We start from the raw sequence: 14,050 nt of genomic DNA, 5'->3' as shown, positions 1-14,050 counted from the left end.
AATAGATGCATTTTAATAAAGAAAGGATTTCAGTCTTCTTAATTGGATTTTTTATTCTAAAAGTATACTAAAAAAAAGTAGGTGATAGTTTTTAATATTCAGTGTGATATCAAATTTAATACACATACATGCCTGTTTAATACGTTAGTTTATTAGAATATAAGTATTAATCCTAGTACTTCTGGGAATATTCTTTGTTCTAAAATATTTTCTTCCCACTTACACTTTATAACGCCTACACAATTGTTTTTTATATTTTCTTTATTGATAAAATTTTCCATCTAAATTGAAGTAATAAATAAAAAATATCAGTGATTCTTTCCACTTCTTTTTATTAAGTGAATTACTTTTTTAGGGCTGTTTATTTATAGTTTCTTGTGTGCTAAGAAGTCTACTAAAAAGTAAGTAAGCAATTTTTATTTATTGCATATTGATGTTAACATGTTACTTACAATATCCTGCATACAAACAAAATAGAATAGAATAGAAATATACAAATGATTAAATTAGTTTATTAAAAATAAATCTCTATCAATAATAAGAAATGTTATAAGTAATAAAATAATGGTACGTATATTAGTTTTGCTAGTAAAAATTAACATCATTATACTTAATATATTTATTATTTCTTCTACATTACTATGTAAACAAATTAATTTTAATTCGCTGAATATTTTAAACGCGATAATATCAATACAGATTTTATAAATCAAAGTTGTGATGTGCTGTGTGTGTTATACTTTCAGGATTTCTCCTTTAAATATCTCGAAAACTGTTTCCACAGAACATTGGAATGATAACTTGTATATTTATAACAATAAAAAATATTGAAAAATTATGATCTAAAATACTCGAGGGCTTTTAGTTATTATGACTTTTTATATTATTAGTAGGTATAAGAATATAATAAAAAGCATGAAACACCAACTTTAAACACTAATACCTATTTAAATACTAATTAAATTCATAATTAACTGTTAGAAAAATCCTTTTATAATAATTATTTAAAAAATTGTATGTTTCAATATCTATTAACATATTAATATTTTATCTTTATAGAAGCTATAATAATGGCTTTTAATACTAATACTTAAAGACATACATAAGTTTTAGAACATTTTAAGTACTTAAGATCATAATTAGTTTGTTAAGATTACAATACAACTCGTTGGTTGTGTTCATTATTAATTTTTTTTATTATTTATTATATGTTTATGAAACTTTGATATAATATACAATTCACTTAAGCTTTTGGAAACAAATTCAGTTTCACACTATTATTGAAGCCTCGATTCAAATTGTATATACAAATTGCTCTTGTATAAAAGCAACGCATATAATTATAACTAATTGTATAGTTCACGATGTCATATAACACGTGAGAGCCAACGCTTCACCACAGTACTGACCAAATAAAATTTGCATATTCTAAAATATCAAAATGGTCATAGAACTTTGAGGAAAATTGACAATAATTGTAAAAAATATGAACAAAAAGATTAAACGTGAAAATTGTATATTTTTTAAAAATAAAATTATAGTTTATTGTTCCTTTAATTTCTTCGTATTCAAATTAATAAGGTTCTTGGTTTTAAAATAAATATATGTTGGTTTTGTTATTCTTAATCATGCAAATTTTACCATTCCAATAAAGATTTGAAAATTTTGCTATTTTTCTTATTTTTGATTTGTTTTGTTTATATCAGACGTATGTTCTTAATGCCATTATAAAACAATCATTTTGATATATTTCCAATTTAAGATATAATACTATTTTATAAGTTTCTTACATAAAACAAAATTGTAATAATAATATTCCTCTATAACCAATTGTAGAAAATACGATCATGATTTAAAATATTTTCATTTAAGCAATAATTTAGTGAAATAAAGAGATTCTCCGTTTAATTTATTTCACCAAATTTAAGATAGCTAGGACAAAATTAATTATATGTATATAGATGCCATACGAGATTGATTATTATATAATCAAACATGCTTTTATAATATAAGCATCGTGATTTATTATTAAAGTACGGTAACGGCATATTAATAAAGCAATAAGTTAATCCAATGATGTTACAGCATATAAGTGTAGCAATTATTGAAAAACTAAATCTACGGACGGAGATAATAAAACCATTAACTAAATATGCAGTACCCATCTACACAACATCAGCAAATTCAGAAATATATACACCTTATTACACATTTTAATTTTGCGTATGCATTCTCTTAAAAAATCTCTAAATCGTGAAATATGTACAACTTTTCACATAGAGTAATCTACGAATTTACAGTAATGTTATGAAATTAGATGGATTATGTCTTATAATAATAAATACTACATTTCTCACTTGGTATTTTTATAATAACAGCTTTTAATTCTTCTGCTTTTTGATGGTATTAATTATTCATTATCACATTCACACATGTATACAACATGCATACCATATATACAAGCTACCGCTACAATTCATTATTGAAAAAAAAAATGGAAAATTTATCTCATATACAAGTTATACAGAATAATTTAAAATTCAACGATATTTAAAACACAAATGAACATTCATTTCTTTAACAATTAAAACAGTAATTAATAGCATCTCTAAACAGAAGAATAAAAGGGATCGCATTTCATTTGTATATCTTATCTTTTCTATAAATTACTGGCTTTCAATAATATTATATTGAAGAATAGTGTGCTGACAGAGATAAGGCTATATTACATATATGTTTCCCTTGCATTGAAACATATTCTAATTTCGTTAAACCCAAATTATATCTGGAATTCAAAATCATGTAGTATTTTTCGCTTTGATTCGATTGCGCAAAATATTTAATTACATTTTGATGCTTATTTTCTTTGGTAAATATTTCTGCCCTTTTCCAATATAATTATTGTCTATGATTAACATTGTGAAACTACAATATTTCCGGAAACAATAAAAGTTAGTAATATCACTACTGTCTTCTCACTGTATCTGGTACACTATTAAGCTAGTGTATATGTTTTTACAACGAGCAATTTTATTAAAATATTGCAGGGACGTTATTATCTTGCAAAAAGCCAAAGCAAGGTTTTTACTTAATAAAGGTAAAGTAAACGGGGTTCGGGGCTGTATTACTAATAATAATATTGGCGGATTTCGAAGTATTACTCCAAAGTGCATATCTATATAAATGTTTTATGTAAACAATTATTTGTTTTAATTATTTATACTTCGGACTATCCGGTGGAGTAGCTTGAGAGTATGCACGTTGTTTTGGGCCAGTTTTAAAAGACATTTTTTTCATGGGTCTTGGTGAAATGCCATGAAGTGTTGCGTTTTCTGGAGTATCAGTACTGAACCATACTCTACTACCATCAGAAACTGAAATAAGACAAGAAATAGTTTTGTATGAACTAGTATTTAGTTATTTATGTATTAGCAATAATAACAATAGTAAATAAGAAATAGACAAAACAAGAAGGTATAAATTAAATTAAAGATGAATATTAAAATTAAAGTTTACTCAAAATCGACTAGAAAATAAACATTTATTTTATCAGCTTGCAAATTCGATAAGAATTCACTACAAAGTGATATTCTGCTAAATAATCAGTAATAATTTGTTATGGCTATCAGAATTTTAGCCAGGTGTTTCCTTATAAGAATAGAATGCTTGCGTTTGTAAATTGCACAAGAAACTTAAAAAGTGCACCATCTACCTTATTTTATTAGTTATATTTCATAATATTTATTGCTTACTGTGAATGGAATATTCGCTGTAATAAACTCATGTCGCTGCTGCATTATAATAAATCAAAAACACTTACAAAACACAAAATCGGTTTCATTAAACATATTCTATGTTTAGGTGATCAAAAAAAGTATTTAACATAAAAACAATTTTTTTAATGTCCAATATAAAAAATTGAAACATTATGTCAAAAATAGAAGGAACAGTGTTTGAAACCTTACAGCAACGCATAGAAATAAAAAAAGAACAATAAATACTACCTTAGATGCTGTTAACAAGGTGGATGGGGATTAGTGGACTGAGCTAGTCACCTCTATTCGTACGCGTTTCACTGCTGGCCAAAGATGTACTTCGCAGGCCTGGTCGTCCCTGATGCGAGTCTATCAACACTGCCGCAAGGTTTGATGATGCCGTTGACTGTACACTGGTCGTTGATCCTACATAAAACCATGAAGCAGTGAACAATTACAATAACCAAATTATATATGCTCAGAACAAATAAATAACATATATATTTTATCAACTGCAACACTATATAAAACTTACCGGAAACAGAAGACGCTCCACTAAAAGGACTTGCAGGTTGCACTGGTGAATAAACATTAGCAGTGAATTCTTCAAATGTAGTTGATTCCTTATGATTTCTCATTACAATGTCAATGGATCTTGCTCTCTCTTCGTAGCTACCATCGCGAAGAAAAATAAGTGTAAATGAAAATCAATCTTCATATTCATTGGATTTTATATAATAATCTCGATTACTTACTAATGCTGATACAGTGTCAATGTCGATCTTTTAGCTCTACTGGCTGCCAAAGCTGTTGTCCTGACTAAGCCTGGCAAAACTTTATCTTCAACTATACACTCATCGAAAAGAGGACCAAAAAATGGAATCTCTGATTTCCTTGTTATCTGTATCCTGTACAATTTATTAGGCAAAGGGTAAATAACTATTAAAACATCACAAAACTCCGTTGGTATTATATCTCTACGGTAATCCCTCCAGTGTTCAGACCATACTATATGTATCTCATCGTTACCTAAATGCCTTGTCTGAAATTAGAAAAGTACAAAATTGCACATTTTTTATTCTACTTATGTATATCACAAGAAAACCTTTAATATAATCCAACTGAAGATGTATTCTATACCTTTTGTAACAAGCTTTCTGGGGAGTCGGATGGCATTCTAGTAGCAACATGGAAGAGAATTTCAGTGAAAGATGTTGCAAAATATGGTGCTGTAACACCAGAGGCTTTTCCAGGCACCAATCCACCGAGAAATCCAGTATGTGACTCTAACTCAACTTCCCATGCGAGTCTTGCGACAAAATTTTCATATTCTTTACTAGCTGTCACATTATTGAGGATGGAATTTTTATCTTCTTGGCCCTGCCCAACGTAGATCACAGCTATCTTGTGTGTTTCTCGAGATCTTTGACTATCGAGATTTCGTAATTCCCGCAAAAGTTTTTCATTTTTCGCTAATAAATGTAGCTTTCTACGCTGCTCCCAGCCAGACAGACCAAGGTGTGAAAATAATAGGCGGCAATGATGGAATGGTGCTGGTGGTGGCCTGAAGGGTGGTGGTGTGATTTCTGATGCACACATGCTAATTAAAAGGAATCGTATTAAAATTACACTATTATTTGTTGTAATTAATGAAAAATCGTTGAAGTTTAAATACTACCTGATATGCTGATACCAATTATTTACATGCTCCTGTTCTGCATTTCTTTGACTGAGAATTGTTGCAATAGTTTCACTTTCCACATAAAATCCTTGTGGTGGATTTGCAGGGGCATTTAATGCTATTTCAGGGTTAGTTAAAACTTCTGGACTTGCGTGTCCGATATATTGGAGTAGCTGCAACATATATTTAAATAACATTTTATCTAAGATATAATCTAATCTAATAATGTACTTATTGAAAATAAAGATCACATACGTCATCCAAATTATCCAAATCGCTAGCAGCGTTTGCAAAAGTTGGTAATATATGCGGTTCTCGATGTCGCATGGTGTGTCGTGGAGTACAGGATTGATTCATTACAACACTATTGAGATCTTCTCTATGCAACTTTGTGCTCCAATCAACTGTAATGTGTGACAGATTTTAAAGGAATATCACGTATTCATAAAACTTAATTTTCCTAATTAATATGAATAATAATTAAATTATGCTACGTAAAAGGAATAATATTCTTACTAGATTTTACAAATGCCATTGGAACATCATTATCCTTAAATGGCTGGCTATATAAAATTGAACTATCCCATGAAGCTTTTCCAGCTAAGTCTCGAAGCAACACCCTTACTAAGGAAGGTGCCGTGGTTAGTCCTGCCGTGACACCTCCTCCAGGAACGTCCAAAGCTGCTAATTCGACGAGAGACATAATGATAGAGTTCGACAGCATTAGCAATTGTATATTTGGTGCTTGAAAAATAGCGGGCGACAGCTCATCACCATCAATACCCGGTACATCATCTAATTCAGCAACCAAAGACGACAAGCGAGCAGCTCCGATACCCATTGGAAAATGACCCAAATGGTTTATTAAATGCATTATTACCTAATGTGGTTAAAACATCTAACATTATTATTGCTGATATTTAATGAAAGCCTTGTTATTATTTTGATAATCTAACTGTTTATACCATTTTAGCCGTCAATTGAATCGACTGAATATTTCCTCGACGAGGAGATTTTGTAAAAGATTCGTCGACCAAGTTATCCAAAGTGATATCAGGGTTGAAATCATCATCAGTTTGGCTATTTTTATTTGATTTCACCGTTTCTTTTTCCGTTTTTCCTTCTATAATATTGTATAACACCTGTAAGTGACGATATAAAAATATATAACGGTGAAAAATTACTGACTTTACAAAGATTAATTTAATTTATAAAAAAAATATACTATTTACCGTAAATAATGTCATCAATAGAGGTTTCTCTTCATGACTTTCCAATAGTACAGTTGGACCTAAATGCATAGCCCATTCTCCTAAGCAAAATAACATAGATATTGTCAGAGGACTTCGCTTTTCACGCATTGTCATTTGACCGAGAGCTTCCGATAAAACCTAAAAGCAGTGCTAATATAATATCGCAATACTAAATGCTTAAATAATATTAAGTACGCATTTATTATAAGCTAACCTGAACTATATTGAAGGGTACATTGGGATATTCTTCTAAAAGAACAATTGCCTTATCGCATAGTAACAGTAGTGAGTCACATGCAACTTGGACTACAGTAGGATGCGTTGCCTAAAGATTGAAAAACATGTTAAAAAAGCGTGTAATTTACAAATATATAATAAATTGAACAAGGATATTCACTCGAAGCGCCTGGAGCAATACTTTAATTGCTTCAGGAATTTTTGGATGTTGAGTCTTGTAAGACAATTCTCTATATACGAACATAGCTACGCTTGAAAGTGCTATGCATCGAGAAATACCAGTTGGTTCATGTCTACAGCATCTTATCAGAATAGAAATGATGTGTTCCTAAAATCGATCATGAGTTTAATATTTCATAACAATATAAAATTAATACAGTATATTTGAAAGATACCTTAGCATCAGGACACGGCATTGTTCCAATATCTTTACCATTTGGTTGTAAAACTGGTAATTTGGATGTAATAATAGGTAAAGAGAGAAACGATCCTATTATGGAAACTGCTTCTGTTCTTGGAGCCTAAGTATGAATTTATAAAGATAATATTATATTTTGTTTAAATTAACCATTTTTCATGGAAATGAAATAAATACCTTGATATCTTGACTACTTAGTATCATATTAGCAGCATGAATATAATCCAATATTAATAGACTAGATCCAGGGAGATTAAGACTAAATAATCTAGGTCCGGTATGCTTAACCAGTTCGTAAAGTATTTTTGTGTCATTACTGACAATTCCATTGTGCACAGATCGATAAAAAAGGGTCAAGTAGTGTTTTGGTAGATTAATGTCCAATGGTTGCACTGTTAGAAGGCATATCAAACGGTATGCTGCTAATTTTCCAGTTTCATATTGATATGGAAGCTGAATAGCCTACAATTAAGATTTTTAGAGGTGAAAATTTTCAATAACTGTAATTTATCAGCTGTATAACAACTATAACATTAAGAGTATGTAATACACGCCAAATAGAATTACTCTAATCTTAGTTTAAAAAAATATATATTACGCGCGTTACTGTATACGTAAAGGAAAAACCCATTTGGCCCTACTGGGGCAATTTTGCTACTTCTTTATTTCTATCACATTATTGATAAAACTGTTCAGAATTAGTCTTTGTAGGGCTTAATTAAATATTTAATCAAATCTTTTACAATTTTGGATATATTTACTTTATTCTTCTTCTTCAGAATTATTGACATTGTAAATTATAACAGTTTACAATTTTTATTTTCAAAAAATAACTCAGTTACCCTTAAGCAAGATTAAACAAGTAAGGTTGTCTCCTATGAAGAATTTATATTCCAAAAGTTAGAAAAGATTTTCATGAATAAAATTTTCATCAGTTATGCATCCATTTAAGTTTTTCCAAAATCGTATAACTTTTGATAAAGAAAATTACCTTAAAGCACCATGGGGCAATAACTGTTAATGGGGGTATAAAATCAGGAGCTGGAGGAGTTGCTTGATTATCTCCAGATATACCTTGATTAAGACGTATCTAAAATGTAACCACATAATTTTAGATATATTACTATTCCCATCGTAGAACAGAAGGTATTATTTAATATGGTACAATTGTATGTACTTTAATAAGTGTTTGCGTAAGTTGTACTAAATAATCCATAACTTGGCCATGTAATATAGGATCTTGTATGTTATTTACATCTCCAAGAGCAGACAACATACGTCGCCATAAGACAACTGCAACATCAGGTAACCAACCTCTTACACCACCACCTGCCATAACTGACCTTTGTTCAGATGCATCGTTAGTATCTATAAACAATATATACATTATTATACATACCATAAAGAAATAAACTTACTATGTCAATTCTCATCAGATTAAAACTTTTAGTGAAGTATTATAAAAAGAAAATTCATATAGAGAATCAAAAGAATCAAATTTTCTTATAACAGTTTTATATTATGAAATTATTGAAACCAGAGCTTTATATGTACCTTCATATAAATTATTTCTTGTACTGAAATTCAAACGATAAATCTAAGTTATAAACTATGACAAATCTAAAATGTCTCAGCAACATTCGCTACTTGTATATTTAAGATTAATTGTAATATGCATAAACATAAAAAAGCACATTATATAATATATATTAGCAAAGAAAATTGATATTAGAGCTGACAATTATGAAACAAATAAAAAAAATGCAACATAAAAAGATTTTACTATATACATAAATATATATATATATATAATAAAATAGTTTTTACAATTATACTAAAATGTTTTTAATTATATTTTATGGAGCAAAAGTTTATTTTTAGCTTGATAATAAATTTTTTGTTGAAACAAATATTGGTGTACGTATGTGATTAATGGTTCTTTGACAACGGTAAAATGTAAAAATTGTATGATAAATTATATTGTGTGAGATACATGAAAAAGTAATATTTTTATACTTACCGATGCTGTTGCCTTCAATATTTTCAATTTGTATTGGACTGTCTTTGTTGCTGTCAACGCCACTACTTGGCGTAGGAGAAGGACATCGCGGCGTCGGCGGATCACTATCAACTATGATAAGACTATCCAATGATTTAGCGCGTCTGCTGTGTAGGATTTTTCCACCATTATTTGTCGAGATGCGGCTACTTGACAGCAATCTGGCCATGTCTTGCTCTATCGATAGCGGTAATACTGTTCGCGAGGAAACCGTCGTTCTTATTATCAATAATAGTCTCAATTAACATTTTTCGATTGCTATTTCATTATAAGTTTAGAAAGAATTGTGAATTAAGAATGCCAATTCGAGCAGCAGAAGCACTTATAATCGTACTATAAACTGTTGTGAGGAGCGAAGAGTATCGTGAAATCTGAGTCTGACTAACGCAATTGTTATTTTTAACAGGATGCCAAAGCAAAGCGAAAAAAGACTGACAATGTTATATATATATAATATAATATATCTGCACACACTATTAGTAACACAAGTAGCCATTTAATTTTATGTTAAAAATTGATAATACAAACTTACCTGGAATTCCAGTATGTACTGTATGCGTACGGTTTTTATGAGATTTCGTACGTGTTTTTCTAGTGTATATAGTGTTATCGCTCGCACTCCTTGGTAATTGGCGTACTTTCCTCAATTCAGGTATTGCGTGATCTTAAAAAAATCTAATATTAATAACATTATCTTATAGAAATGAATAGAATGTTTAATTAAGAAACTAATTTAATATCGATACCTATTACACATTCCTTAGTAGTTGGATTATTCTCTTGATCCACGCTACCTTTACGAGGAGGTTGGACACTTCCAGTTGATGCAGCACGTATTCCAACGCCACGGCGTTTTTTTGATTTTTGCTCGCTTAATCGATCTAAAGGTAAATCATTTAAATCCAAGTTGTAAACGTGTCTTGCAAGTACCCGCGTCAAAGTATCCAAAGTTTTCTGTAAGATTGACAAGTTCAAATAAATAGCAAATATTCTCAATTCTTAAAATATTGAAAAAATCACATTGAATAAAAAATATATCCATTAAGTATTAGAATAATCATTAACGAGTAGACTTACAGCCCATTCACGTATTAATTCCTCCCATTGCGTCAAAGATGTTAACACTTCTAAAAACTGGTCCCAAAGTTGAGTAGATATGACTACGTTTAAATTAGCTTTAATCCAGGTGACTATTAAAGTTTGGAAAATTGCTGGTGCGAGTTTTCCACCAATTGTATCTTTATGTCGACGACGTGATGTATCTTCACTCAATACTAGCGATGTAATTTGTAATAATACTCTAAAAATAAAAAAAAACGCTTAAACTAAACTACATACAGTTTTTAGTCGTATTTTATACTATGATAACTTTTAATCACTTAATTACCTGAGTAACTGCTCCCAAGTTGCCGGCTCTAATCTTGAATGCATAACAACATAACGATAAACATTTAAAACTCTTTTACAGCTATCAGTTTGCTCTTCCAAAAGGGCAGCTGACGCATTGCTTCCACAGTGATCAAGAAAAAAAACGTTTGATGCTTGTGTAATAAAAATTTGTAAAACATTTTGCAATCCTGCCCTAATAAACAAATTTTCTCGCTGTATTGCTCCAAGATAGGAGTCATTTCTTAATCGAGTTTGACGATAGGATTCGGACGGACTTTTATCAAACTCGAGCGTATCCTTTTTTTGATTCTCTTCTGAATCTTTCTCCTTATAACCGTCTACAGGCTCTAACATAAAAGGTGGTATCTCCTGTTTAAAATATTATGGTAAGTTATAAAAATTTAATTGTACAATATTTGTAAATAGGATGTGAAATATAAGTAATAACAGCTTATATTTTAAACCAGTTTTCAAAATTTTCATTAAGAAAATATTCTTTACATTCATTTGTATCCAGTCCTTATAAACAGCAATTGCTTTCCTTATTGCTCCAGAATGAGTGAAATCTAAAAGAAATGCTTGTCTGTACAGTTCGTGAACTAAATTCACATTATCCCTGCTTCCATATAGAACTTCTCTAACTAAAGTTACAGCAGAAATAGCATTATCTTCCTGATTCTGACTCTCTTGTTGACAGGCTGTAGATTCAGGCGAAAGTAAATTTGAATCAGTCGGATTCTGGGAAACCGATACACGTCGTAGCTCAGAATCAGCAGTTTCCTCATTGGGCGTTGTGCTAAAACATCAATCATTATTTATAATTACACTTTAAATTTCTAAAAATGCAGTCACCTGATTAATCACCTTTGTGAAATTTGCATAAAAAGTCCATCCTTTCTTGCCACATGTGTAAAACCAGTAATCCATTTAATAAGAGCCACTTTGCAGAATGTGTAATTATCATTTTGATTTGCAGGTTTTCGCATTATAGGCAGTTCTAAGTTAGGCTTGTATAATGAAAAATTATTGTTAAATTCAGGACAAATATAACGAAGATAGGTGGCTTTAAAACGCTCCAGTAAAAACTGAAAACATTTGTGCTGTCGTGTAGCTTTGTCTCTCCATTCAATCTTAACAACCTATATTTAAAAAATTTGTTGTTTAAATATCAAAATTATTTTCTATTACCATACGCTAGTATATAAAAACAAGTAATGATAAATAAATTTTAAAAACCCTAGAAAACTTACCTGAGTGACCATAAACTCAAGTAATGCTTCGAGAAGTCTAACAGTTTCATTATCTAAAGGCTTCTCACCACTTTGTGGTGGTAAAATTGGTCCATTATCCACTGAAGTAACTGGACATTGAGCTCCACAATTGTCATGAAAGGAGTTTTGAGCTAAGGATGATTCACAGCAGTCTTTTTTCTCCTTCTCATCAATACCAAATGCCTTGTATGATTTATCCTTTTTGGTGTCATTTTTTCTGTCATATTTACTTGGTGATCCTTGCCGTGGTGGAAAACCCGGAACCAGACAACTAAACATCTGATGTATATGATCTGGTGCATTATCACCAAGTGCTTGATACCACAAAATAAAATATCTGTAACACAAATATTTTTAAATTAAATAGACAGTCAAAATGTGCAATATAAGCTTACAGAAAGGTATAATGCACCTTATAGCTTGTCTACGAAGCTTCCAACTATTACCAGGATGTAACAATTTTTGTAAAATTCTTGCTAAGCTGTGACACTGCCATCGTCTATTTAATAATTCAGGGAGTAATGTTAAAATTCTTTCCAAAAGCAACAATACTTGTTCTAATTCTTCTCTGTGCGCTTTATGAACTAAAAATAATTTCATTATAATTTCAAAGTGAGAATCCTAATTTTTACCAAAAATTATTTAGTGATTCTTTTAATATAAATGTTTAATGAGAATTATAAACAAATTTGTTCATGCTATTGAAATAATACTTAGTTAATAATGTTACTTACCAATGTGGAAGGATAGTTCTATCAGCAAGACAGAGAAGGAAAGAAGAAATAAATGTTAATAATTATAAAGAAGGTAAGATGATACTGATTAAATGAACATATGTAATTTAAGCTATTAATTAGTTTTTTCAGTTACTATATTAATAAATTTATATATACACAAAAGATAATATAAAATATCTTTTAGTAAAAATAAGAATATATATTTTTTATAAAAAGTTAGTCTAAATCTATGGTTGTATGCTTACCACGTTGCCTTAAGTTTGTTTCTGCTGATACAAAGCAATCATAGAGAATGAAATAAATGTGACTAAAATTTCCCTCAAAAAATCCTTTTGCTTCATCAATATCAACGTTTTCTACAATTAAAAAATTTTAAATAGAAAGAGTTCATATTTATTTGAGCCAAGTAAAAGAAAAGCAATCTAGATTATAGCAATTATGTATCTGGATATCAACAGATATTCTATAATAAACTGGATTAATTTAATTTTAAGATATTTGTAGATATTACAGTATGCTTTATCTTGATCCGTAAGAAATTATAAAGGGAAGATGAGAGAACACTCATGATAACTAATATTAACCAGGCAGTATTTTAAAGAACAGTAAAAAGTTTAAAGTGCAGGCAGCATGATGTGCAAATTAATTAAAAAATTTTAAATAAGGTATTGTGTGGCACATTATAAAAGGTCAATGCTCTCAGCTAATGAATGCTGTTTCCCACAATTTCATGTGATAATTCTTGACTGACATTTTTTCTTAAAGGAATGTATGCTATAATTGTGATTGTTGTTTGAAAATAATAATTCTACAGAACATTTAGCTTTGTATTATCTTATCGTTAAGCCTTGTATTATCGGGCATCTGTCACAAATACGGAAGTAAGATTTCTTAAATTACGGAGCATGAAGAGCGGGGGAGTAACAAGAGGTTTAATTTACCTAAAACAATCTTGAGATGTTTAAAACGAGTCGCGCTGTCTTTCTTGACATCTTGAATTTTAAGTGTTGACTTTTTGACGTCTACGTGAAGTTTTTTGCTAAACATGGTTCAATGCGAACCGCCGGCGGTCGCGGGAACACGATTTATCATTGAGCCCGAATGAAATTTTCCACATTGATGATATATCACTATTTAAAACACTTTGTTCTCATATTAGACGAATAAAAATTCAATCCACTCCATTCGTAGAAATCCACAGTGATACAGAGGATTTGGAGGAGAGGTGGTATGCAAAGTATATGGAATTA

At 30.1% G+C, this 14,050-nt stretch overlaps 1 protein-coding gene across 3 annotated transcripts; it reads right to left on the bottom strand.

Moving 5' to 3' along the window:
• Positions 1-604: 604 nt before the first annotated feature.
• LOC136775875 (probable Rho GTPase-activating protein CG5521) lies at positions 605-13,880 on the bottom strand. Of its 3 annotated transcripts, XM_066731031.1 has the most exons (28): positions 13,742-13,880; positions 13,046-13,156; positions 12,798-12,815; positions 12,476-12,647; positions 12,043-12,400; positions 11,657-11,931; positions 11,294-11,588; positions 10,791-11,161; positions 10,481-10,703; positions 10,150-10,357; positions 9,936-10,067; positions 9,365-9,598; positions 8,522-8,712; positions 8,336-8,434; positions 7,522-7,806; positions 7,322-7,447; positions 7,087-7,254; positions 6,904-7,014; positions 6,669-6,827; positions 6,402-6,578; positions 5,953-6,316; positions 5,692-5,840; positions 5,434-5,609; positions 4,896-5,355; positions 4,511-4,797; positions 4,291-4,427; positions 4,056-4,181; positions 605-3,374 (listed from the first exon to the last, which is right to left on the bottom strand). In XM_066731031.1, exons 1-28 carry the CDS (start codon positions 13,845-13,847, stop codon positions 3,214-3,216), a joined length of 5,679 nt encoding a protein of 1,892 aa, XP_066587128.1. In that variant the 5' UTR covers positions 13,848-13,880; the 3' UTR covers positions 605-3,213. The 3 variants fall into 3 exon arrangements, with proteins under 3 accessions (XP_066587128.1, XP_066587130.1, XP_066587129.1); XM_066731033.1 differs by lacking the exon at positions 9,365-9,598; XM_066731032.1 differs by lacking the exon at positions 12,798-12,815.
• Positions 13,881-14,050: the final 170 nt, after the last annotated feature.

The sequence above is a fragment of the Prorops nasuta genome, unplaced genomic scaffold, assembly GCF_024137725.1.
Source record: "Prorops nasuta isolate Cenicafe-Biocafe unplaced genomic scaffold, Cenicafe_Pnas_1.2 PNAS00008, whole genome shotgun sequence".
In the NCBI taxonomy this organism is placed as follows: domain Eukaryota; kingdom Metazoa; phylum Arthropoda; class Insecta; order Hymenoptera; family Bethylidae; genus Prorops; species Prorops nasuta.
The sequence above is the reverse complement of the archived record's forward strand: the minus strand, read 5'-3'. Positions and strand labels throughout refer to the sequence as shown.